This window comes from Arachis ipaensis, chromosome B10 (assembly GCF_059453495.1).
Source record: "Arachis ipaensis isolate K30076 ecotype BB chromosome B10, ASM5945349v1, whole genome shotgun sequence".
Classification (NCBI taxonomy): Eukaryota; Viridiplantae; Streptophyta; class Magnoliopsida; order Fabales; family Fabaceae; genus Arachis; species Arachis ipaensis.
This window is the reverse complement of record NC_142435.1, coordinates 129,600,769-129,628,100: the sequence shown is the minus strand read 5'-3', so window position 1 is coordinate 129,628,100 and position 27,332 is coordinate 129,600,769. Positions and strand designations below refer to the sequence as shown.

At 34.5% G+C, this 27,332-nt stretch overlaps 1 protein-coding gene and 2 non-coding genes across 3 annotated transcripts; 1 reads left to right on the top strand and 2 right to left on the bottom strand.

Annotated features, from left to right (window-relative positions):
* Positions 1 to 2,675: 2,675 nt before the first annotated feature.
* Positions 2,676 to 2,748, bottom strand: TRNAA-UGC (transfer RNA alanine (anticodon UGC)). Its single transcript has one exon. It is a non-coding gene; the product is annotated as a tRNA-Ala (tRNA).
* A 297-nt stretch (positions 2,749 to 3,045) lies between these two features.
* Positions 3,046 to 15,936, bottom strand: LOC107621112 (Major facilitator superfamily protein). The gene is made up of 5 exons (XM_016323149.3): positions 15,701 to 15,936; positions 6,556 to 6,670; positions 5,981 to 6,198; positions 4,569 to 5,104; positions 3,046 to 4,056 (listed from the first exon to the last, which is right to left on the bottom strand). Exons 1-5 carry the CDS (start codon positions 15,737 to 15,739, stop codon positions 3,204 to 3,206), a joined length of 1,761 nt encoding a protein of 586 aa, XP_016178635.2. The 5' UTR covers positions 15,740 to 15,936; the 3' UTR covers positions 3,046 to 3,203.
* An 11,002-nt stretch (positions 15,937 to 26,938) lies between these two features.
* On the top strand, positions 26,939 to 27,046 carry LOC148581700 (small nucleolar RNA R71). The gene has a single exon (XR_015899014.1). It is a non-coding gene; the product is annotated as a small nucleolar RNA R71 (small nucleolar RNA).
* The last annotated feature ends 286 nt before the right edge of the window (positions 27,047 to 27,332 follow it).

The following is a 27,332-nucleotide window of genomic DNA, read 5'->3' as shown; positions in this document are numbered from 1 at the left end:
GGTCATGGGTATAGTAAGACTTTCTTCTGATAATTGTGTGTATGTTAAAAAATTCTCTGATGGTGATTTTATAATTCTCTTGCTTTATGTTGATGACATGTTGATTGTTGGTCATGACACTAAGAAGATTGAAAGTCTTAAGAAAGACTTGAACAGATCCTTTGCTATGAAGGATTTGGGTCCTGCAAAGAAAATCCTTGGCATGAGTATCACTCGTGACAGGAAGAATGGGAAACTGTGGTTGTCGCAGCAGAAGTATATTGAGAAGGTTTTAAAGAGGTTTAGCATGAGTAATTCCAAACCTGTTAGTACTCCACTTGCTAGTCATTTCAAGCTGAGTTCGCAGTAATGTCCTACAAGTGAGAAAGAGAAAGCGGAAATGAAGAAGATTCCATATGCATCTGCAATTGGCAGTTTGATGTATGCTATGGTTTGCACCAGGCCGGATATTGCTCATGCTGTTGAAGTTGTTAGTCGGTTTCTCTCTAATCCTGGCAAGGAACACTGGCAAGCAGTGAAGTGGATTCTCAGATACCTTCATGGTACTTTCAGAGTCTGTTTATGCTTTGGGAGTGGCCAACCTGTATTGGATGGTTACACAGATGCAGATATGGCTGGGAATCTTGATTCAAGAAAGTCTACTTCTGGTTATATGATGACTTTTGCAGGGGGAGCTGTGTCGTGGCAATCTCGACTTCAGAAATGTGTTGCTTTGTCTACTACAGAGGCAAAATACATTGCTGTTGTTGAAGCTTCTAAGGAACTCTTGTGGATGAAGAAATTTCTACAAGAGTTAGGCATCAATCAAGAGAAGTTTGTGTTATTTTGTGACAGTCAGAGTGCTATCCATCTCAGCAAAAATTCGATGTTTCATTCCAGATCGAAGCACATAGAGGTGAGGTATCATTGGATACGTCAAGCGCTTGAGATGAAGTCATATGCACTTGAGAAGATCCATACTGATGATAATGGTTCAGATATGATGACTAAGAGTTTACTTGCAGTGAAGTTTGATTCCTGCAAAGAGAAGGCGGGCTTGGTGGAGCAGCCTATCCCCACTTGAGTTGGTGAGGGGGAGATTTGTTGGTGGGTCCCCAACCTCAAGTGGGACCCACACATATTAAAACAAAAAAAAAAAGAAACAAAATAAATAAATAAAACAATAAAAGAAAGAAAGGCTTTAAGCCACGAGAAAAAGAGAGAGAGATGCAGGGGCTTCCTTCATTTTTTTTGAATGAAAGAAAAGAAGCAGTAGGGTTTCAGCGAAGAGGAGAAGAATTTGGGGGAAAAGAGCAAGCCAACTTTGATTCTATTAAACCGGTAAACTTGCTCCATTTCTTATGAAATTTTAGTATGTTATTCCTGGTGTAGAGATGAACATTAGGTTATAACTTGTTAGTTGTATTGCCTTCTCTTTTGCCTGATTTGAGATACCCACTTTGTGGAGGGTTTATGTTGATTCCATCAGTTTTGATGATGTATTTTGTTGATTGTTGAGATACCCTAGTGTTACTAGGAAGACTGTTTGTGTACCCATTATTCTAATAGTGGAAGATTTTTCTGGACTAGGTCCCGTGGGTTTTTTGTCCCTCTTTTGGGGATTTTCCCACATTAAAATTCTGGTGTCTGATTATTTAATTTCTGCCATTATATTTGCTGCTTTGAGTATCTCTGGTATTGCCTATTTAATCGCACAGGTTGTGGAAAAATTATTTATGGTGCTTCCGCTGTTAAATAGGTTTTTGTTTTAAATCTGTGTTGAGTTTTTCCCAACAAGAGGGAGTTGAAAGGAGACTTAAAAAAAATATCAAAACAGAGGATAGTGTAATTCAAAAAACGACAAAAGATGAAGAGCATTAGATACCAAAACCTTTTTAGTTGATGGAGCGCATGAAGTTTAATATTTGAGGAGCTCAATAACATACTTCATGGTTGTTTTGATCTCGTGTTTGTTTTGTTTTTTGGGTGTGGTTTGCTCTTTTGTTTTTGTCTTGTTGGTTAGGAGGGATGCTGTTTTATTTACATGTTTGGATGTGTTGGTTTGTGTTTATTTTATCTAGATGTTGCTTTGTTGGTTCATCATGTCTTTCGTTGAGTCTTTGAACTTTACTCTTTATTTGTGGTCGAGTTCCTCAATTAATTGAGAAAAAAAGATAAGACCATCAAATAAAAAAGAACAAAAGTAAGAAGTTAAAATCTTATTTAAAAAAATAATAAAAAAAATTTTTTTGTCAAATAAATTAAACAACTCTCAATTTTATACATTACGAACTTACTTACATTACACTCATACATCCAATATTTATGAATTCTATCTACTATTTGATTTCAGCTATATTTTGAATCTAAATATATTTATTATAAGGCATAAATGATGACCACTAATCTAAGACGTTGTGTAAAGAAAGAGATAATGAAAATGTCATAATGCCTTCCCCTTCAGGGAAATATAGCATATCATCGAGGCCCATTTCCTGATCCCTAAGCCCAACCCATCAAGTATTGATTCTAGAACAGAATTGCCTAATTGGTTGAACTAAAGTCCAAAAAGAAAAGAAAGAATTTGCTGCACCATCCAAAAACATAATAAACAAAAATAGTAATTTGTTGCAGTATTGATTATTGAACTAGGAAAACCATGACCGAAAAAAGAAAAGAAAACAAAAAGCTTGCGGTGGAGATGCGGGGGATCGAACCCCGTGCCTCTCGCATGCAAAGCGAGCGCTCTACCATTTGAGCTACATCCCCGTTTTGGGCAACTCAAAATTAAAATAATTTTTATATGATTTCAAATGCCTTCTAGCTGGTTTGTTTGTTTATTTATTTTTAAAAACATTTTTTTTTTCTTTTTAAAATTTTCTTTTTTTTTTCAATTTTCTCTCTTAATCTTTGCTCATGGGTTATTAATTAATAAGATTAGTTCCCTAATAAAATTGCTGTTTTCCCCTCTATTAAATGTTATCCGATAATATATTTCTAATGCAACAATATGTGTGGCTTTATATACTAAACATGATTAGAAAGATTACAAGTCTACAAATCAACTTAGTAGAAAGGATATCATCCATTTTCTTATTTTATTTTTATATTTACTATAGCTAATTTTGGTACATTAACGATATAATATTCATCTAAGCTAATAGCATCAGGCCATGGATAACTTTAAGATGCAATCACCTGTATATCTCTCTATCTATCTTTATCTACTTAAAATTATACTTTCCATTACCCTTACAAGGGCCATAAGCTTTACTACAGTAAATAAAATATACAAAATTTGCAAAGCACAAACTAAAAATGAATGCATAATAGTAATCATAATGACCCTTGTTTATGTTGCTTGAAAGCCAACTCTCATTTCCTCCTCCTCCAGTAACACCATCAACACCACTCAGAACAAAACTTGCTGCCAAATTCCCCAGAGACATTCCCAGGCCACCTAGCGTGGACGCCAAGCTAGACATCGATTGGGGAAGCTCGGCCAGAAAGAACTCGTTTTGTCCAATGCAGGCTGATGCCTCGGCCAATCCGTCAAGGATTTGCCGTGGCAGGAGCCATAGGGCGGACAAGTTCACCACGGCTTGTGGTTGTTCCGAATAGCCTTGATCGATTGCAATCCCACGCCTAATGTTCTCTACTATTGCTAATGATGCGATTGAAACACAAGATGAAAATAGGCCAAGTCCTATTTTCTGTTTTGATCCTAAGCATGCCGGCCGTCCCAGTATCAACGATGCAGCCGGGACTAAAACACGGTCATAGAGTATAACCCAAAGTACTACCGATATAATCATGAATGTTCCAAAGGAGCCTGAAGGAATTTCAAAGTTTGAAGTGATGTGGCGGTCCATGGACGATGCCTCGAGCACCAGGAAAGAACCTTGGCTAACATTCACAGTGAGCATGATTCCTGCTGTCCAAATTGGAATTACCCTGAGAAGTGCCTTTAGTTCTTCCACTTGATCCACTGTGCAAAGATTCCATGGATTCAAAGGCCTTCCATCTGGTTTGAGATCTTGTGAGGGATCTCTAATCATGCATGCTTTGTTGAGAAACCTAGTCAGAATTGTACAGCAAAGAAGAATGAAAACATAGAGAAAACTAAGAATATTTAATATTGACGACAGTTGTGATTCACACTAGTATTTGAGTATATCTCAATGTATCTATCACTCAAAACATAAGAGTATTTATAACTACCTAGAGATCACAGACTAACACGTTATAATTCCAACTTGTTCCCTAAGTCACCAAAGTCTGTTAGATCAGTTGCAACCATATTAACTGATTCGAGCCTCATTACTCCCTATATAAGCCTCTACTTATATAATATAACATTTTCAGTTTGATGCTTCCGTACAGTGTAAAATTTCCTAAAATTTCAAATGTGCTCATTTTAGTCCATGAATTTATCTTCCATAAAGTCAGATCAAGAGGCTAGCGAACAATTTCAGAATTTCATGATTAAAAAAAAGTTTCTGATTTGATGCAATTAGTAACTATGTCCATAGCAATCTGATCTTATCCAATGCATGATGATAAATAAGACAAAAGGAACCAAATCATACCTCAAACTTTCACTTGGCACTAGGAGAATCGAATCCTTCTCGTGGTAGTATGTCAAATTTCCATATTCCTGATTCAACTGAACAAGTCTATTTCTATAAGAGGCTACAATGACCTGAGCTAACCCACTCACCATGTTCTTTTTGGTCTCTAGCTTGACATAAAATGGAGAAGCTAAGAAAAACGATATAGTCGATATGAACATTAAGATAACAGGAATTCCGAACCCCACTTTCCATCCCATGGTTTCTTGAATGTAAACAACACCAGTTAGACCAAGAAGTATCGACAATGTGACCGAAGCATAGTACCATCCGAAGTAACTTTCCTTAACATTCCCATCTTTGTCCTTCATGCTTAACTGATCAACACCGAAGGCTAAAGAGGATGATCTTATGCCTCCAGCTCCAATGGCCATAAGGGCAAAAGAGGAATGTAAGATCAAAAGTTGCATTGTTGAAGTGGAGTTATAGACATTGGTTAATTGGTTAGAAATTTGCCTTGGAATCATGGTTGTTGACCATAGAAGAACCATTCCCTACTCAATCCAGATGATAAAAACAATTAAACTTCTAACTTTGTATCACTGCTTCATGATAGAATTAATGATTTTTTAAAAATAAAGTGAATTATGTTTAGTAGTTCCTGTAAAAGTGATTCTGAAGGTAAAAGTTGGTTTTGGTAAATAAAAACTAAAGACACAAAAATTGGCAAAATAAATTCCAAGATACAATCCCTCCAACTGGTGTTCTATTTAAGAATAGAACTCAGATTCTCTCAGAGGCCATAGCATACCACTGCCATTAGCCCATTACGCTAACACTCTTATGAGTAAAACTAAGGGAAAACTTTCAAGTGTACCGGTACACCGGTGTTTCAGTGATTTTTAACCGTTGATTTTAATTATAAAAAATGTATATAATATATATAATTAAGATCAACGATTAAAAACACTGAAACACCAGTATATCGGTATACTTGAAAACTTTCCAAAACTAAGTACTCAGTAACATATGAGTGCCAGCAATTACTAAATATACCTCGAGTTCAACTAGATAGGCACCTTTTTTCGGCCAACATCAGCCAACACCTTTTAACGTTAAATTCTAAACACTAAATTTCAAACTTATATCCTAAATTTTATATTCTAAATTCTAACTCTAAATACTAAATCTTCCAAAAAAATGAGGGTTAAATTTTAATTTTACAATTGGCTTCCAGTACTTTTTCATATACTTAATATCACTCACTTTCCAAATTAAAGGAAAGTGTCATTTTTTACTTTGATAGCTGCGTATGAAAGATACAATCTAACTCGATTAGATTGGATTAGTTCGACAAAACTATCCAACAAACTGAGTAGTAACCTAATATTTGATGGGTAGTAAACGGATGAAAAGGAAACGGAAATTACCAACAGGCTAGTAACAGAACCATAAGCAATCATGGAATATCGACCGACACAAGAGTCTGCAAGTAAAGCAGCAATGAGGGGTGTGAAATTGGTGGCAGCAGACCATAACAAGAGGAAATTGGTGGCAGCAGCAGTTTCCATCCCATACTCTCTTGTCAAGTACAATATCATGTTAGGCATTAGTCCAATGCTAGCCAGCCTCTCAAATGCCTCATTTGCTGCCACAAAATCACACATCAATTAATTATTAGACCCAACTACATCTATATCAAACATGAAATTCCTACATCATTCACCAGAGTTAAGCCCCAAATGGCACTGATCGCGTAACGTAAAATAGTCTTTGACATCTCAATTGCACCAATTACGTTTTTTAGATCGACAAAAAAGCACCATCTTCTCTCAACCTTTTTTTTCATCAAATGACTCATCCTGCCGTTAGGACTAATATGACACACTTTTGTCAATTCCGAGACATAATTAGTATAATTGAGATTTGGAAGACTATTTTAGTGCACGCATCGAATCCAATCTCACTAACTACTTTGGAGTTTAGCACCATTGATATTGTTTACCTATGATGAAAGGCAAGGTTCTGAAGCCACCCTTGTGGTTGTGGGAAGTAGTGGAAGTGGCCTTGGAGAGAAGTGGAACTTCCACCACATGCTCTATCTCTGGGAAGCTTCCCATCTGCAAATGCCAAATTCAGAAGAAAGAGATTGGAGTGGTGCTGAATCACTGAAGACTAAACACTGAAACAGTTAAGTAGATTGAGTGCTTTCATATAATTGTATGGCGCAGGATGTGGACAGTTCCATAAAAAGATTGTTACCCTCGTTCCTCCACCTGTTTCTATAAACAGAATCTTACACATACACGTGTATATATAATATGATATAAACGGTTTCCGTAACTGCCGAGTGCACTCTTAATTTCGTAAGATGATTGGTTATTATCTGCTTCATTACATCGGATAACAGGACACGCTACCCTTTTCCATTGTTTTAAATCTTCTCTTAAATAATAACTAATACACGCTTTACTAAAATATATAGTTTTCTTCACTGCACCAAAAGATTTCTTTAGTTTCCTTCAATCGATACGTGTGTTTAAGTCTCAAAATGGAGAAACAAACAACCATTCATTAATACCATGTTTTTCGGTGCAAAATGATTCCGTCGTGTGCCATGTGATGGCGTTTAATTTCTATAATTTAAAAATCAGCTATTTTTTTTCTTTTGAAAATAAGATTATTTGGTGTAATTATACATGTTGCAACACGCAAGATATCTATTGGACATGTATCATTTAGGGGTGGTAAACGGGTCTAAATCTGTCGGATCGGTCCGCTAAAAAAGGCGGATTGGACTGGACAATTGAGACCGCCAAATAGTAAAAGCCCGCCTAACTCGCACCGTTTAAACCGCGGGCTTTGGCGGGGCGGGGTGGGCTTCCCGGCCGGATTTAGTGTTTCTTTTGCAAGGGGTATTTTTACAATTTTTTTTGCCAAAATCCAACTTCCCCCAACCCAACTTACAAGAGAATAAAGATGAAAATTAAGTGTTTTGGATTATGTTTATTTTGTTTTAGAGATAATATTTATAATTATGTTTTGGATTGTGTTTATTTTGTTTTGTGAACAATATTTATAATTATTTTTGGATGAAAATTTGGTTTTTAATTATGTTTATTAGATATTTATAATTACAAAGACTTTAATGTTTGTGAATATAAAAATTATAATTTGTTTATACTTTTAGAAATTATAATAGTTAAAAGTAAAAAACAGAAGAGATTTTTTTATACCTTTATATATATTATTTAATAGTTAAAAAAAAAAAGAGGATATTTGGCGGGTTTAGCCCGCCAGCCCGCCGTTAGGCAGGGCGGGCTGGGATTCTGGGACCGCCTCACTAGGCGGGGCGGGGCGGGGCGGGCTTCCCGCTTGCCACCCCTAGTATCATCATTTTGATAATTGACAAATTTTTTATACATTCACAATACTATAATACTCTTTAAATATCAATATTCAACCAAAATATCATCTTTATTTTTATTTTAAAAATAATTTCTGTTAACAATTACGTTTTTTTAATGAGAATGGATGCTTTTAATTTATTTTTTATGGATTTCACTAGAGAATCAATTTGGATATAGTCAATTATAGTCAACTAGCTGAAAAATATGTTAGTTACATAAAAAAAATAAAACAACTTTTCACTATTTCTATTTTCTAAAATTTTAAAAGTAAAAACAAAGAAGAGTTAATCGAGTTGGCTTATGTTATAGTTGGTTCCCAAAATTTCTCTTTTTTTAATTATTTGGTAAAGTGTAATTTTTTATTTTATATTTTTTAAGTAAGATAAAAAAATATATAAAAAAATAAATGATAAAAGATCATAATTTATAAAACAATTAAAAAAATTAAAAAAATTCACTGCAAATTCTAATTTTAGAACTTCTATATGAGTTTTTCTAAAGTTAAATTCTAAAGTGGTCTTTGAAATTTATAAAATACACCCTAACTTTTTAATTGCACTATTTAGATCTTTAAGATTAAATAAAATATACTTAGTTGGTCCTTACTTATTTTTCGGCCAAGTTACTTGCCACCGAAAATGACATGGCAAATGGCCACGTTAGAAATGTAAAATGTTATTGTATTGATTTTGGTGCTAAACCTCTAATAAAATGACATAGTTTTCAACACTAAAAAAGTTAAAACATTCAAACCCCCTAGCAAAGTGATCATTTTGTCTTCATCTTCTTCAAAAGTAAAATATTTTACTCAATCCTAACATCTTGATATGGAAAATCTGAATGTTTTAATTCTCTTAGTCTTGAAAACGATGTCGTTTCATTAGGGGTTTAGCGCCAAAATCAATACGACAATATTTCACGTTGTCCAGTGGCAATCATTTGCCATGTCATTCTCGACGGCAAACAAATTAGCTGGAAAATAGACAAGGGACCAACTAAGGGAAATTGATCCTCTCCAGTTTTTTTAACACTTGACAGAATCTAATGTGATCTCTCACCTTTGATTCTATAAGTGGGACCAGAAACAAATAAGAGAGAAAGAGTAATGAATGGTTAGATTAAACACTGTACACCATCCAGTTTTTTTTTTCACTGGAGAGGATCTACTCCCCCAAGTAAGTGCGTTCTATTAAATCTCGGAGATATAAATAGTGCAATTGAAAAGTCAAGGACAAAATCAGTGCATTCCGTGAGTCTCAGGGACCACTTTAGGATTTAACTCGTTCTCCTAACATTACTATAGGTTAAATTATTTAAATCTTTATAATTTTATCAAATTTGTAATTAAATTTTATAATTTAAAAACTTTTAATTTGATCCTTACATAATTTTGAATTTTGTAATTATGTTTTTATCGTATAAAAAACATTAGATTTAATACTCCTGTTAAAACATAAATACCCCTGTTATGATTTCGATTTTTGGGACAGTTGGAGAACTGGATGCGGTAAAATATGTCCTTGGGAATGACGATGATGTCGAGCCAGCACGATTGATGATGACAACTAGAAAGGAGTATTTCTGTTGGGGCTGGTGGAGCATCGAGTTCGGAAACTCAGCAGTATCCACCGCACTTTTCTGCTCTAGATTTATATGCGATGAGACCGGAGGGGTTACTGGATGTAGAATCCGGATTTGGCGCTAGAGATTCACAGGACACCACAAGTCTAGCAGAGTTTTAAGTCGGGCAGCAGTTTCAGAATAAAGAGAAACTTGTCTTATGTGTGAAGGCTTATAGCATTTGCCGTGGGGTTGAGTACAAAGTAATAGAATTAGACCATGACAAGTACTATGGCAAGTGCAAGGAGTTCAGAAATAGTTACAGATAGTTGATTCAGATCACTCTACGGCGGTGGAAGGGTATCTGGGAGGTCAGACGGTATAACGGACCTCATACATGTTTGGCGACCTCGATCTCAAGTGATTACAGGAAGCTTGACTATCATGTGATATTTGCCTTCATCCTTCCTATGATCAGAGCTGATGCGGCTGTGTCTATCAAGGTTCTGCAGAATGTGACTGAGGTATATTTTGGGTTCAGACCTACGTACAGGAGAGTGTGGTTGGCTAAGCAGAAGGTCGTCGCGCAAATATATGGAAATTTGGAGGAGGCCTACAATGAGCTACCAAGATGGCTGCTTAGTGTGCAAATAATGATGCCAGGCAGTGTCATAGTTCTGAAGATGAGTCTTATGCGAGTTGGAGGCTAGGTTGACGAGGAGTCAACATTTTTTCACTATCTTTTTTAGTCGTTCCCACCGTGCATCGAGACATTCAAGTATTGTAAGCTGTTGGTCAGTATTGACAGGACCCATTTGTGCGGCAAATATGGGGGAACTTTGTTGGTTCCGATCAGGATGGAAATTCTAATATCGTTCCTATTGCATTTTTCCTAGTGAAGGGTGAAAATACGGAGTCATTATCTTTTTTCTTGTCTTACTTACAGTAGCATATCACTCCTCAGCTGGGCATTCTCGTGATCTCTAGGAATTCTCGTCACTTCTACTGCATATTTAATCTAACATTAGAAATCTAAATTAGATTTACCTAAACTCCTAAAAAACTTCTAATCTTGTTAATCACTACTCTAACTAAGCATTGTTAATCACTATCTCATCGTGCATTGGTACTTTTAAAATTCTAGCAAAATATTAAACCACTACTCTAACTACCATTTGTTGTTTAAAAATCTCAGTAGTGCATATAACAAAATTATAAGCGATTTAACATCACAAATTATTACGTATTTTTTTTTATAGATATTCAATTTCAGAAACTAACCTCTTCATGGATGGAACCATCAATATGGGCGACGTCATCTAACTGATAGATATGGTTCGGATTGTCTTCCATTTTCACAATTTTAATCCTACGATTTTTTGGCGCAAATTTTCTTTGAAATTTATTTTTAGGAGGTGAGATTTGGTGAAATGTAATTCGAAGCAAGTTGATTCGAATTCTTTATATAAGTATATAAACACTAAATCGAAGCTAGTAGATTCAATTTACCACTAGCTTTCATTCAATGTAAATCGAAGTAAGTCCATTCGATTTACTAGTGCTTAATTCGAATCCACTCAATTTGAATTATTAGGAGCAAAAACCGTGTGTAATTCGAAGTGAATAATTTTGATTTACTATGGATGGACTTTAAAATCAACTAAATCGAATCTAGTCTATTCGATCTATGCATAATCCTAATAGTTCGAATTTAATTGATTCGATTTACTATTACAATGACTAAATCGACTTTAATCAATTTGATTGATATACATAAAAATGTCTATAAAAATATGTATGTAACGTTTTTAATTTTAAGAGATCTATGTAATTTTGTGATTCAAAGAATTTATTAATGTGCTTTGCCCATTTTTTAATGTTATATCTTTTAGTTTTATTAGTTCAATAAAAGTTAAAATATTTTTATTTTAACTATTGTCATTATTTTATTTTAACTATTGTCATTAATTTGCTACATTAAGTATTATAGTAACAACGTAAATGGTTGATGTGATAAGACACGAAATATCAATATTTAACCTGTTAAGTTAATATTTAATAAATCAAACTGATGGCATAAATTAAATAGAATTTTTTTAATTTTATTTAAAACTTATTATATATATAAAAAATTAATCATCAAACAAATTATTATATATTTATATAAAAATATATAATTATTTAAAATATTTTATATTTTAATATATATTTTATAAAGATAATTATTCTAAATTAAGGGCGAAACCTCATGCAACAAAAAAAAGGATAATGCCCCTCAAATTTTAATTTTTTTTTATAAATTGTATACAAATCTTAGTTTAATTTTCTTAAAAAAATTATTTTACTTTTCTTTTTATTGCAAAATTAAATTTTGGCCCTCTCTAAAATTCAATCTAGTTCCACCTGACCAACTTTGTGACAAATCATCCACCTATGTGTGATTAGCATTGTGAATCGGTGCTAATTGCTTGATCAGAAAATCATAGCCAAGACTAGTAGAATATGTCTCTAGGTTCACATAGCCGCTACATATTGCCAAATAAAAGAGACTTTAGAACAATATAAAACACATATTTTTAATCTATTTATGTAGGTAAAGTTTATGGTGCCCAATAATTACGGTGGTTATAATTATTATATAAGTATTGTTAGAAATTAATTTCTTTTTTACATTTTGCTAATTTTTTTTATTTTTTAATTAAAAATATTATTAAATAATAAAAAGTATTACTTTAATTTTAACAATATTTTTTTAGATACTATAATTACTATAACATAGATATCATAACATTTATTATTATTTTTATTTTGGTATAAATAATATGCATTATTTTTTTTGTCAAATGAATCAATAACTCTCAATTATAGTTAGGGGTGGCAACACTACCCGAACCCGCGGGTACCCATCCCGCCCCTACCCATTCGGGGCGGGTAATTACCCGCCCCCGCACCGGGGCGGATTTTAACGGGGCGGGTTCTTGGGCGGGGCGGGGCGGGGTCGGGTTTAGGTTAAACCCGCCCCTACCCGCCCCGGTATATATAATATATATATAAATATATATATTTTTAATATATAATATATGTAACATATATAAAATAATTAGTAAAATGATTAATAATATTATATCATATATAAATTTTTACTTTAATTTATGTTATGTATGTAAATGGTGGTTATATAATTTTTAAAATTTTATTTTATTTGTTGGATTTAATAATTATAGGGGCGGGTAGGGGCGGGACGGGTACCCGCAGGGGCGGATTAGGGTTTAACATTTTACTACCCGCAGGTAAGGCGGGACGGGTTTTATGCGAATTTTTTGTCAGGCGGGGCGGAGTCGGGTAGAGCAAAAATCCGCCCCTACCCGCCCCGTTGCCACCCCTAATTATAGTCATTATATCACGAACACTAACACATGTATCATTTACATCTTGCAATTTTTTTTTATTTATTTTAATTAGCAAGATACAGCACAGCGGAACTACGTAATGAAAAGTGTGGTCCGAATGGAACAACCTAGTTGGGCTGGTGGTATATGATTGTAAGATCCATAATTTGCAGGCCCTGACAGTGGAGTGAAAATATATATAATATAATAATAATTTAGATTTAGTTAATATGTGTTTTTGACAAATTTATCATTAGTGAAATATTTAAAATTTTTTATTTAATAATTACAAAATAAATGCATTGAAAACTTAAATTTTTTTATATTTTCATAAAAAATATTCTTAGTTTGTAATTTTAATATGTGTTTTTAGGATACAAGATAGATAAATTTTAATAATTTTTATAATAAAAATATTATATGTGTATAAAAATTAGCTATTAAATTATTCATTAGCCATTATATATTTGGGTATAAATATATTTATTGTTTAATTCATTTTCAATGTGTATTTTGTATTTTAATATGTATTCTATACGGATAGTTACTTTTTATGTACATATAGCATAATTATTGTTATAATTATATTTTGTTATTGTAAAAATATTATTAACCTTCAAAATATATAATTTAAAAATTAAAACACTAAAATAGTCATTTAAAAAATAATATATAATTTAGAATTCTATTTATTAGGTTTTATATTTTTAAAAAAAATTGAGTAATCTTTTTTTTTCAATACAATCAAAATATCCTTCTTTCTATATATATCATTAAATAATTATTTAAAAATTTACTTTTCATACAATCAAAAGTCAACTCTCAATGATATTCATAGTTGAAAATTTTTTTTCAAATAATGTAATTATTACAGGAAAAACTAAAACTAATTTTAAGAAAAGATAAATAATATCTTTTGAGTTCATTTCTAAGAAAGAACATCAATCTTATTTAAATTAAAAATTGATCATTCTAATAAACATCTAATATAAAATTTTTAAATTGACTATTAAGTACCAAAAGTTAAGTAAAAATTATTGTGGGGTCAAATTCAATAATTTAATAGAACAAATAAATATTATTATCATATACTACTAAAAAAAATTTTAAATTGTAGTGAGGGCAAGCGCCCCACTACAATATATATAGGTCCGTCCCTGTTTGCAGGCCTATACCAAAATCTAGCCCAAATATATAATACACTATTTTTTTTTTGGTGACTATATATAATACACTATTTGAATATTGGAATTGGATCCATCCAAAAAATTAAAGAAAAATAGGATTTGGGAGTTGGATAAATTCTTACTGTTACATGCAAGTGATACAATTGGGACTTTAGGTTTATTTTGGGAAGTTTTTACGAAAACTTATTTTTTTTTAAAAGATCTTATAGAAAAATAAAAGTAATTTTATATTTAGATATTTTATATAAAAAAATATTTTTATTTATCAATTATGTTTAAGTATAATCGTATAAAAGTAATTTTTTATTTATTTATTACATGAAAATTTAAAAAAAAAAAAAGATGTAAATTATAGTTTCTCAAAAATGATATATTTTTTATTTTTTAAATATTTTTAATTTTACTATTAAAATTTATTAAACATACTAAAAAATAAAAAAAAAGTCTTTTTTCATTAAAAAAAATCTTATTTTATCATCAACTTAATAAAACAAACAAATACTTAACTGAGTGGTTAGATTACCTCTTAATATACTATATTTGAGTTTGAATTTTGGCTATGACTAAATAGTAAATAAAATTCTTAAACGTATGTGTAAGTGTGTGATATAATACCTAAAATTGGAGGCTATCCAATCTATTCAATCTATCTAAGTAAAATAAAATTTTTTACTGTTACACGTCTAAAAAAAATGTTATTACTACTGTTAGAAGAAACTACGTGATTGATGCAAGAAGACTGAATAAGATTGCTTTTTCATTTTTTTCTTTTTGTTTCTTTTATCCTTAAATAAACTGCTATTTCTGATCATATTGTTAACTATTTTAACAGTAAAAAACATAAAATAACAAGATATCATCACATATTGGATTAATTCGACACAACTAACTAAAATGGGCAACTCATTGAATAGTTTCGTTGATCATTTTTGAGTAATTTTGTCGCAATAATTCAATCTTTTTTGTGACCAATTCAAGCTTTAATTACTATCAAGTTAATTTGGATCTTTTATAGTCATAATTAATATTGACATTTAAATCTTTTGCGATAAAAAATAGTAGTTTTGTTCTATTTTCATGTTATTATTTACATTCTTGAATTAGATTGTAACTCTGGTTCTTTCTTTCTTATACTCACTAATCTTATGTTAATTTGAAGTCATACACCACTTGCATGATCAATGGGAGGGTACCTAATTTACTTTTTTACTAGTGTATTAATATTCTACATTTCTATAAGTTAAATATGTGTATTAATTATGAATATAAATTTGGTTAATATAGTATAATTTTATTTTTTTATAGATTATATATGATGAATTTTTTTTTTTTAATTTTTAGTGGAAGAAATAGAATATTGTTAAGAGTTTGGTACTGAGCGCCCCGCCATATATATATAATAAGCTAAAAATGAAGAACGTGATAGTCTTTAATTATAATTAGGTGCGACAAAAGAATTCCAATTAAAACTTACAAGTTAATTGTTTGAAAGGTTTCTTGGTTATAATAATGAGTGTGGAATAATTAATTTCTCAACAAATCAAATACAATACTATATAAAATTGGAGAAAGTGCAAAAAGAGAGGAGAATTATGAATACATACCAGTATGAATAGTGTACCAAAAGTAGCGATAAACATCATATTGAAGGTAGGTTGTGGCTATGTTCAAATTCATATTTGGTAACATAATTAGCCCAAAATTAGGGCTATGATGAAGCGTTGAGGTTTCCATGAAAAATCCAAAGAGTAATGTGGATGAAGATCGGTGTTGAAGGAATTAAAGCTAAAGGGTTCAGAGAGAATGCAAAGAACTCAGGACCATTGATTTCTGCGTTTCTAAATACTTACCATCAATTTTAATGATATTTTATTTGATTTGATTTCAGGTTTGATGATACCACTCGAGGATCACGCGGTGATCCTTCAAATTATTTTAAGGATTTAATTCACTACTTCTCAAAGGATAAACTTGTCATTGCAAAAATTGGTTGCAACTTACAACTTGATAAGTTGATGTCCCTATGACGTATTCCATGCCATCACTGTAGAATTTTTTTATGAAATGAATAAAATAAATAAGTAAAAATTATAGGTAATTAACTCCATGTATTAGTCAATTTGAACAATTTTTTAAAAATGTTTAAAAAATTCTGATTTTGAAATTTTTAAAAAATAGGATTAGATTTAGAAACACGCGTCATCAAACCTCAACTCTTAATGTGACATTCCTCTCCAATTTTTCTCTCTCGCGACGCTGTGACCTCCCTTTGCAATTCCACTCGAGCGCCCTCAAGGTCCATCACCTCTCGTGCACCGCTGTGTCCTCCCTCCCTCCCCCCCCCCTCTCTCTTCTCTCCGCAGCACCAAGCCCCTCCTCCTCCAAGATCATCATGTCTCTCCATGTAACATATCATCTCACGACGCTGCACTCTTCTTCTTTGAACCCTCTTGTTGCGATATGCGCACCTTCCGCTGTAATTTCTCGTGTCATGACGCCTTTCCCTGTAACTTGTCGTCCCGCGATGCTGTGCCCTCTTTTTCTCCTGCTCCTCTTTTTACCACTTTTGAATGTTTCTTTTTCTTAGGTTTCGAAGGTGTTTTTGTTATATGTTTTGGATTTTTTTTTCTTATATTTTGGATGTTTCTTCTTTTTAGGTTTTGGATTTTTTAAATAGTTTTGAATATTTCTTTTCTTAGTTTTTAGATGTTCTTTTTCTAATAATTCTGGATGTTTCATTTTGTTAAGTTTTGATTTTTTTTTAAATGATTTTGGATACTTTTGTTAGGTTTTGGATGTTTCTATATCTAAAAGTGATGTATTCTTCTTTATTATAATTGAAAGAGTTTTGAATAGTCTTTCACAATGATTTTGAATGTTTCTTTTTGTTACATTTCGGTTTTTTGTGATTTTTTTAATTGTGAATGAGAGTGAAAGTAAAATTAGGGTGACTCTTGAGTTCGAGTACTGTTTTTTTCGTTAATGAGCTCATTTTTTTCACTAGTTGACTGTAGTTAGTTGCACTCCTATTTGGTTACCTAACAAAGTTGAAAAAATATTATTTCTTAAAAATAAATAACACTGTTTATCAAAATCAACATTTTTTCCGGGTCGGATAGATCAGGCCTTATCGATATGTTGTGCTTCGTTACAAACCAGTCTGATTTGCCGGCATTTCAAGAAACCTTCACTCAATCTGGGTGCTCCCTTGTCATCATCTTCTAAGATTTATTCGCTTGTCCTTTCACCATTAACATCACCAACAACGATGATCCTCCCTCCCACTTCCTCTTACTTCACCCCCTCTCCTTCTCCCTCTCCCTTTTCTTCTCGCTCTTCCTCTCTTCTACAGCCGCAATCTCACTATTCTCATTTTCGATTTTCATCTTTGATTTTCATCACTGCCTTATTAATCACAACCACCACCACTACCATTATCATAATCATTTCCATCATCTTCATTATCTTGGTGCACTACCTACCTTCTTCAGGTTTTTATTTTTTGTTGTTTTTTGTTTTGTTATTTATTATATTATTTCAAGCATATACAAATGAATTGCAGTTTAAAGTAGATTACTTACTAAAAAAGAATGCAAGACTCAAGTAGTAATAAAAATAGACATCTATATATATATATATATATATATATAGATAAAGTATAACCTTCATTCTTCACATTTTAATTACAAGTGATTTGTTTGTTTATATTTGTTTAAATAGTGATATTACTATTTTTTTTTTAAATATAATATAATTGGTTATGAATGTTTAAAAAGTGATCTACTAAATTGATGTTGCAAATGTGTATGTGATTGTTATAGCTATGTGAAGTACTGACAAATCAGCAAAATAAGAGTGTATTAGAGATTTTTTGAGTTGATAGCAAATCGGACTAAATTTTAATGACGTATAATAAATCAGGTCTGATTCATCCGATATGTGTCTAACTTAAAAAAAATATTAATTTTGATAAATAAAGTGTTATTTTTTGTTTTAGAAAATAATAATTTGTCTATTCATTTAAGGAAAAAAATACTCACTTGCTATAGAATTCACTTGGAATAGCATTATTAGGTCTTCTTTATTGTGAGCAATATATATAACTCATAGTTTGGTATTGCTATAAGTCATGTGAAAGATATATTTTGTAAAATAAATTATTATTTTTATTTGTTTTGATTAAATAGTATTTTTTTGTCTCTTTTTTTTCTAACTTTTTATCTAAACCAAGACATTGAATATTGTAATACTTTTTTTTTATTTTGTCGAACATAGATATTTCTTTATTTTAATATAGGATAAAGTATTGTTTTAGTCCTCAAGGTTTAGGGTGAATCCTATTTTGATCCCTAACGTTTAAATCATCTTATTTTTGTCTCAAAAAAATTTAAATGACATTAATATTGTCCTGTCATCAAATTCCACACTAACACTTAACGGAGGAGCTAACATGTCCTTTAACCACGTTTGTAGTTAAAGCCACATATGCTCATTTTCGTGTCTGAGAAAAAACTAACGCTTGCAAACACTTCTTCTTCCCTCTCTATTACAAAACCCAGCCCTAAGTTAAAATCATTATCACTTCACAATCATCGTCGTCACTTTACATGAACCATAGTGCTCGTTGGTGGATTATTTGAACTTCTAAGTAGAATCGAGAGTTACGGGTCACTAAAATGTGACCTTTGAAGGTATGCAGGCTTCTTCACTTCGTTTATGTGGATGCATTACGTTGGTGCTTAAAGAACAATTGTTTTGGGTGTTTTTGTTTAAAAGGTGGTGTTCTTTCGCTTAGTTGATAGGATTTTCGAAGTGGCCTTTGAAGAGTTTTTTTATTTCTTCCCTAATATTGTGTGACCTCGCATTTGATGAAAAATGTTGATGCATGCTGTTTGTTGCTAACTTTCTTTACAATGTTTAATGCATGTTATGACTGTGTTCTGAAATATTTGACAAGTTGACAGTGGAATAAGTTATTTTAGTGTGAAGATACATTACCATGGTAAGTTTGGTTTTGATGGAGAACTCCTGCACTATTTGGGTGGGGAGACTACAATTATTGATTATTGTGATGAAGATCGGTGGAGTAAGATTGAGGCTCTTGACATTGTCATTAAACAAGGGATCTTGGATAATGTCATAGCAGCAGTGTGGATCAAATCTCTTAAAGTAAGTATAAAGGAAGAGTTAAATATAGTTAGAATTGATATGGATGCAATGGAGATGGCAAAAATTAATACAAGGGAGGAATATGTGGAGCTATTTGTAGTTCACAAATGTGATATATGTACCAAATCATGTACAATTAAGGAAATTGTGGCGAAAGATATAGTTGGATCTATTGAAGGAAGTGAGGCAATTGTTGGGCCTAGGATTGGGGTAATTGTTGGACCTAGGAGAAGGCCCATTGTTGGGCATAAGGCCCAAACTTCAAAACAGGGCAAAAAAGCTCATAAAGCCTAAAACAAAATTGTCCACATTGAAATAAAAAAAACTACTGTGAATGATAATGACCATGAAGAGGGGAGTGATAATGACTATGAAGAAGGGAGTGAGAATGACTCGGATGATGATGATTATGAGCCTAATAGTGATGGATCAGGGAGTGATATTTCATGGAGTGACTATGAATATGACGGTACAATGTTTACCGTTGTATTTTGCGTCGATATTTATCCGATGGAATAAATCTCGCTGGTAACAAATTACTGTCGGATTTATGCATCTGACGGTAATTTGTGTCGAATTTAGCGACGGAATATGGTTTATCAAGAAAACAAAATCTATTGTAACTTACCGTCGGAAATTTTCCGAGGGTAACATTGGCACCAAAGCAAAGTTTCGCGCCATCTTACCGGTGGATCAATCTAACAGTAATGCCGATGGAAGTATTTTTTTAAATCTTTTTTGGAAAATTGGTTGGGCTATTACCGTCGGTATATTCCAACGGTAATTCCGACGGTAGATTTTTTTTAATAATCTTTTTTCGTCCATCTATAATGTACCTTGATAATTAATAATTGAAAAATAATGCTTTAAACCTGATATGAAATATCAAATATACAAATTAAAAATACGGAATGATGGTAATTAAAATATCTGAAATAATGCTACTTATATTACATTCTTTTCAAAGTTTGGTAAAGAAATATGTATGGTAGAACTATATTTGCATTAACCCTATTCAGATTCATCATCTTCCTCTGGTTCACCATCCTCCTCTTTCGAGGTAGTTTCCTAATCATCGAACTCGTCTTCCTCTTCTTTGTCACCATCGATCTAGTCTTCTTTTTAAAGATCATCATCCTCTGGCGTATTGTGTTATCATCTATTCCAAGGTCAATGGTGTCATCATCCATAATAGCCGACCTAAGGATGATTGAATCATCGGTATCAACCACCATTTTCGAAGGAGTTGGGTCATCAATCTAGTAAGGTTCCAGACCCTCTGTCCTATCAGACTCGATGCAGAAACACAACCACTCAACTAGACTTGCATGAACCCGGATAAGACAAATAATATACCTATCATATATTTTGAGGTAGAATAAAAGGATTGTAGTGCCTATATTTTCTGGTTACATTAACTTCAGTGATATCGTAGTCCTTGTGCTTTCGTGTTTCTTGTCGCGAACTTGGATCATACTATTCACATTTAAACATGCACACCTTATACGTAGTGCAACAGAAATACTCTAATTGAATTATGTTGTGCAACACACCAAAGCAATCAAAATGACCACCGCCTAAATCCCCACAAACCTAGACTCCAGGATTATCTATTTTTTTTTCAATTGACCATTGTAAAGAATGGAATTGATATCCATTAACATTGTATATCGGATAGCTAATGTCCTTATTCATTGGGCCCAACTAAGTGCAACTAGTTCCCAATCTGTTGTGTCAGTTAGATGCACGTTGACGTATTCTCTGAACCAATGTGAAAAATTGTTCAATGAGGTATCGGAATTTGCCGCTTAGAATAACCTATATGATAGAATAGGATAAAATTTTTTTGATTAGATTAAGAAGTTAGTATCTTACTGATTGTAATATTTACGAAGACTTAAAAAACTCACATGAGGTAGGGTGAAATCTGGTCATAGTTAAGGAACACATACAGATGTGCAGCATCGATTTTCTTCTGCTCTAACCAGTAGTCACTGCTCGCACCCATTGCGGCTCATTTCGGAGCAAAGATTGGATATGTTATTCTACTTGATGAGGATTCTCCCCTCTCATCGTTCCCTCGAACCCTTATTCTACGTGACTCAACATGAGGCTAAAAATAGAATAAGCAAAATATGAATGTTTCCTTAGCTAGGAATGCTTCGCAGATGCTACCCTCAATCCGAGCTCTATTCTTCACGGTGCACTTGAATGAAATAATCATCCTCTCAAATGGGTACTGGTGGACGAAATTGTGATCACATTAATGTAGTACTCTTTGTTATTGTATGGAATCATTATTATGGCTCTCTACTATGTGTGGACACAACTCCGTTCAACTAACCAGCAAGTGTACTGGGTCGTCCAAGTAATAAACCTTACGTGAGTAAGGGTCGATCCCACAGAGATTGTTGGCTTGAAGCAAGCTATGGTCACCTTGCAAATCTCAGTCAGGCGGATTTAAACATGATATTTTATTAGATTAAAATAAACAATAAAAGGGATAGAGATACTTATGTAGATTCATTGGCAGGGATTTCAGATAAGCGAATGGAGATGCTTTTCGTTCCTCTGAACCTCTGCTTTCTTGCTATCTTCATCCAATCAGTCTTACTCCTTTCCATGGCTGGCTGTATGCAAGGGCATCACCGTTGTCAGTGGCTACATCCCCTCCTCTCAGTGAATCATATGCTCACGCACCCTGTCACGGCACGGCTATTCATCTGTCGGTTCTCGATCATGCTGGAATAGGATTCACCCTCCTTTTGCGTCTGTCACTAACGCCCAACACTCGCGAGTTTGAAGCTCGTCACAGTCATTCAATCATTGAATCCTACTCAGAATACCACAGACAAGGTTTAGACCTTCCGGATTCTCTTGAATGCCGCCATCATTCTAGCTTACGCCACGAAGATTCTGGTTAGGAGATCTAAGAGATACTCATTCTAGCTTATTTCATGTAGAACGGAAGTGTTTGTCAGGCACGCGTTCATAGGGGAGAAGGATGATGAGCGTCACACATAATCATCACCTTCATCATGTTCTTGGGTGCGAACGGATATCTTAGAATGGAAATAAGAAGAATTTGAATAGAAAACAGTAGTAATTGCATTAATCTTTGAGGAACAGCAGAGCTCCACACCTTAATCTATGGAGTGTAGAAACTCTACCGTTGAAAATACATAAGTGAAGGTCCTGGCATGGCCGAGATGGCCAGCCCTTCTGATCTAAGAACCAGGCGTCCAAAGATGCCTAATACAATAGTAAGAGGTCCTATTTATAATAAACTAGCTACTAGGGTTTACATGAGTAAGTATTTGATGTATAAATCCACTTCTGGGGCCCACTTGGTGTGTGTTTGGGCTGAGCTTAAGTGTAGCACGTGCAGAGGCCATTTGTGGAGTTGAACGCCAGTTTCTGTGCCAGTTTGGGCGTTCAACTCTGGTTTTGGATCCTTTTCTGGCGCTGGACGCCAGATTTGGGCAGAAGGCTGGCGTTGAATGCCAGTTTACGTCGTCAATTCTAGGCCAAAGTATGGACTATTATATATTGCTGGAAAGCCCTGGATGTCTACTTTCCAACGCAATTGGAAGCGCGCCATTTCGAGTTCTGTAGCTCCAGAAAATCCACTTTGAGTGCAGGGAGGTCAGAATCCAACAGCATCAGCAGTCCTTTTTCAACCTCTGAATCTGATTTCTGCTCAAGTCCCTCAATTTCAGCCAGAAAATACCTGAAATCATAGAAAAACACACAAACTCATAGTAAATTCCAGAAATGTGAATTTAACATAAAAACTAATGAAAACATCCCTAAAAGTAACTAGATCCTACTAAAAACATACTAAAAAACAATGTCAAAAAGCGTATAAATTATCCGCTCATCACAACACCAAACTTAAATTGTTGCTTGTCCCCAAGCAACTGAAAATCAAGTAGGATAGAATATACTATAAATTCCAAACTATCAATGAAACATAGCTCCAATCAGATGAGCGGGACTTATAGCTTTTTGCTTCTTGAATAGTTTTGGCATCTCACTCTATCCATTGAGGTTCAGAATGATTGGCATCTATAGGAACTCAGAGTTCAGATAGTGTTATTGATTCTCCTAGTTCAGTATGATGATTCTTGAACACAGCTTCTTTATGAGTCTTGGCCGTGGCCCTAAGCACTTTGTTTTCCAGTATTACCACCGGATACATAAATGCCACAGACACATAATCGGGTGAACCTTTTCAGATTGTGACTCAGCTTTGCTAAAGTCCCCGATTAGAGGTGTCCAGGGTTCTTAAGCACACTCTTCTTTTGCTTTGGACCTTGACTTTAACCGCTCAGTCTCAAGTTTTCACTTGACACCTTCACGCCACAAGCACATGGTTAGGGACAGCTTGGTTTAGCCGCTTAGACCAGGATTTTATTCCTTTAGGTCCTCCTATCCACTGATGCTCAAAGCCTTGGGATCCTTTTTATTTGCCCTTGCCTTTTGGTTTTAAGGGTTATTGGCTTTTTCTGCTTGCTTTTTCTTTTTCTTTCTATTTTCTTTCTATTTTTTTTTTCGCCTATTTTTTTCTTTCTTTTTTTTTTTCTGCAAGCTTTGTTCTTTGCTGCTTTTTCTTGCTTCAAGAATCATTTTTATGATTTTTCAGATTATCAAATAACATGTCTCCTAGTCATCATTCTTTCAAGAGCCAACATATTTAACATTCTTAAACAACAACTTCAAAAGACATATGCACTGTTCAAGCATACATTCAGAAAACAAGAAGCATTGTCACCACATCAATATAATTAAGCTAAGTTCAAGGATAAATTCGAAACTCATGTACTTCTTGTTCTTTTGAATTAAAACATTTTTTATTTAAGAGAGGTGATGGATTCATAGGACATTCATAACTTTAAGACAAAGTTACTAACTACTAATGATCATGTAATGAAGACACAAACACAGATAAGCACATAACATAGAAAACGAAAAAACAGAGAAAGTAAGAACAAGGAATGAGTCCACCTTGGTGATGTCCTTGAGCTCTTCTATGTCTCTTCCTTGTCTTTGCTGCTCCTCCTTCATTGCTTTTAGATCTTCTCTGATTTCATGAAGGATGATGGAGTGCTCTTGATGTTCCACCCTTAGTTGCTTCCAATAATTGTGTGGAAGAAGATGTATCCCCTGAGGTATCTCAGGGATCTCTTGATTTGCAGTCAAATGTTCTACCACTGAGCTATAGACCCTTGATGGAAGCTTTTGTCTTCCCTTTTCTTCTTTCTAGAGGCTTCTCTGGCCTTAGGTGCCATCAATGGTTATGGAAAAAAAACAAAAAAGCTATGCTTTTTACCACACCAAACTTAGAATGTTGCTCGCCCTCGAGCAAAAGAAGAAAGACTGAAGAAGATATGGAGGAGATGGATGGGAGTGTGTATTCGGCCATATGGGTGGGATTGGGTGGGAAAGAGATGTTAGGGAAGAGTGTTTATTGGGAATAGAGGATGATTGAGAAGAGAGAGGAGAGTGAGTGGAGGTAGGTGGGGATCCTGTGAGGTCCACAGATCTTGAGGTGTCAGGGCAATTACATCCCTGCACCAATTTAGGCATGCAAAATGCCCTTGCACACAACTCTGGGCGTTCAGCGCCAGGTTGGTGCTCATTTTGGGCGTTCAACGCCCCTTTGCTGCCATTTCTGGCGTTGAACACCAGAACCATGCTTGTTCTGGGCGTTCAGCGCCAGGATGCTCCCATTCTGGGCGTTCAGCGCCAGAACTATGCTCTGTTCTGGCGTTTGAACGCCAGACAGATGCTCCTCCAGGGTGTGATTTTTCTTCTGCTGTTTTTGATTCCGTTTTCAATTTTTATATTTATTTTGTGACTCCACATGATCATGAACCTAAGAAAACATGAAAAACAATAAAAATAAGAATTAGATAAACATTGGGTTGCCTCCCAACAAGCGCTTCTTTAATGTCAATAGCTTGACAGTGGGCTCTCATGGAGCCTCACAGATGTGCAGAGCTTTGTTGAAACTCTCCAACACCAAACTTAGAGTTTGGATATGGGAGTTCAATACCAAACTTAGAGTTTGGTTGTGGCCTCCCAACACCAAACTTAGAGTTTGACTGTGGGGGCTCTGGTTGACTCTGCTTTGAGAGAAGTTTTTCAAGCTTCATCTCCATGGTTGCAGAGGGAGATCCTTGAGTTTTGAATACAAGGGAGTTCTCATTCCATTGAAGGACTATTTCACCTCTGTCAACATCAATCACAGCTCTTGCTGTGGCCAGGAAAGGTCTTCCTAGGATGATGGATTCATCCTCTTCCTTTCCAGTATCCAGGACTATGAAATCAGCAGGGATGTAAAGGCCCTCAACTTTTACCAATACATCTTCTACGTGTCCATAAGCCTGTCTTCTTGAGCTGTCTGCCATCTCTAGTGAGATTTTAGCAGCTTGCACCTCATAGATTCCCAGTTTCTCCATTATAGAGAGGGGCATGAGGTTTATCCCTGAACCAAGGTCACATAGAGCCTTAAAGATCATGGTGCCTATGGTACAGGGTATTATGAACTTTCCAGGATCCTGTCTCTTCTGAGGCAATGTCAGTTGATCCAGATCACTTAGTTCATTGATGAACAAGGGAGGTTCAACTTCCCAAGCATCAATGCCAAACAATTTGGCATTCAGCTTCATGATTGCACCAAGAAACTTGGCAGTTTGCTCTTCAATGACATCCTCATTCTCTTCAGAAGAGGAATACTCATCAGAGCTCATGAAGGGCATAAGGAGGTTCAATGGAATCTCTATGGTCTCTAGATGAGCCTCAGAGTCCTTTGGTTCCTCAGAGGGAAGCTCCTTATTGACCACTGGACGTCCCAGGGGGTCTTCCTCCTTGGGATTCACGTCCTCTCCTCTCTTCACAGGTTCGGCCATGGCGCTTATGTCAATGGCCTTGCACTCTCCTTTTGGGTTCTCTTCTGTATTGCTTGGGAGAGTACTAGGAGGGATTTCAGTGATCCTTTTACTCAGCTGGCCCACTTGTGCTTCCAGATTTCTAATGGAAGACCTTGTTTCATTCATGAAACTTACAGTGGCCTTAGATAGATCAGAGACTAGATTTGCTAAATTAGAAGCATTTTGTTCAGAGTTCTCTGTCTGTTGCTGAGTTGATGATGGAAAAGGCTTGCTATTGCTAAACCTGTTTCTTCCACCATTATTAAAGCCTTGTTGAGGCTTTTGATCCTTCCATGAGAAATTTGGATGATTTCTCCATGTTGAGTTATAGGTGTTTCCATAAGGTTCACCTAAGTAATTAACCTCTGCTATTGCAGGGTTCTCAGGATCATAGGCTTCTTCTTCAGAAGATGCCTCTTGAGTACTGTTGGATGCAGCTTGCATTCCATGCAGACTCTGAGAAATTATATTGACTTGCTGAGTCAATATTTTGTTCTGAGCCAATATGGCATTCAGAGTATCAACTTCAAGAACTCCCTTCTTCATAGGCGTCCCATTACTCACAGGATTCCTTTCAGAAGTGTACATGAACTGGTTATTAGCAACCATGTCAATGAGTTCTTGAGCTTCTGCAGGCGTTTTCTTTAGGTGAATGGATCCACCTACAGAAGTGTCCAATGACATCTTTGATAACTCAAATAAACCATCATAGAATATATCCAGGATGGTCCATTCTGAAAGCATGTCAGAAGGACACTTTTTGGTCAACTGTTTGTATCTTTCCCAAGCTTCATAGAGAGATTCACCTTCTTTCTGTCTGAAGGTTTGAACATCAGCTCTAAGCTTGCTCAGCTTTTGAGGAGGAAAGTACTTGGCTAAGAAAGCCGTGACCAGCTTATCCCAAGAGTTCAGGCTGTCTTTAGGTTGAGAATCCAACCATAATCTAGCTCTGTCTCTTACAGCAAAAGGGAAAAGCATGAGCCTGTAGACTTCAGGATCTATTCCATTAGTCTTTACAGTATCACATATCTGCAAGAATTCAGTTAAGAACTGAAAAGGATCTTCAGATGGAAGTCCATGAAACTTGCAGTTCTGCTGCATCAGAGAAACTAATTGAGGTTTCAGCTCAAAG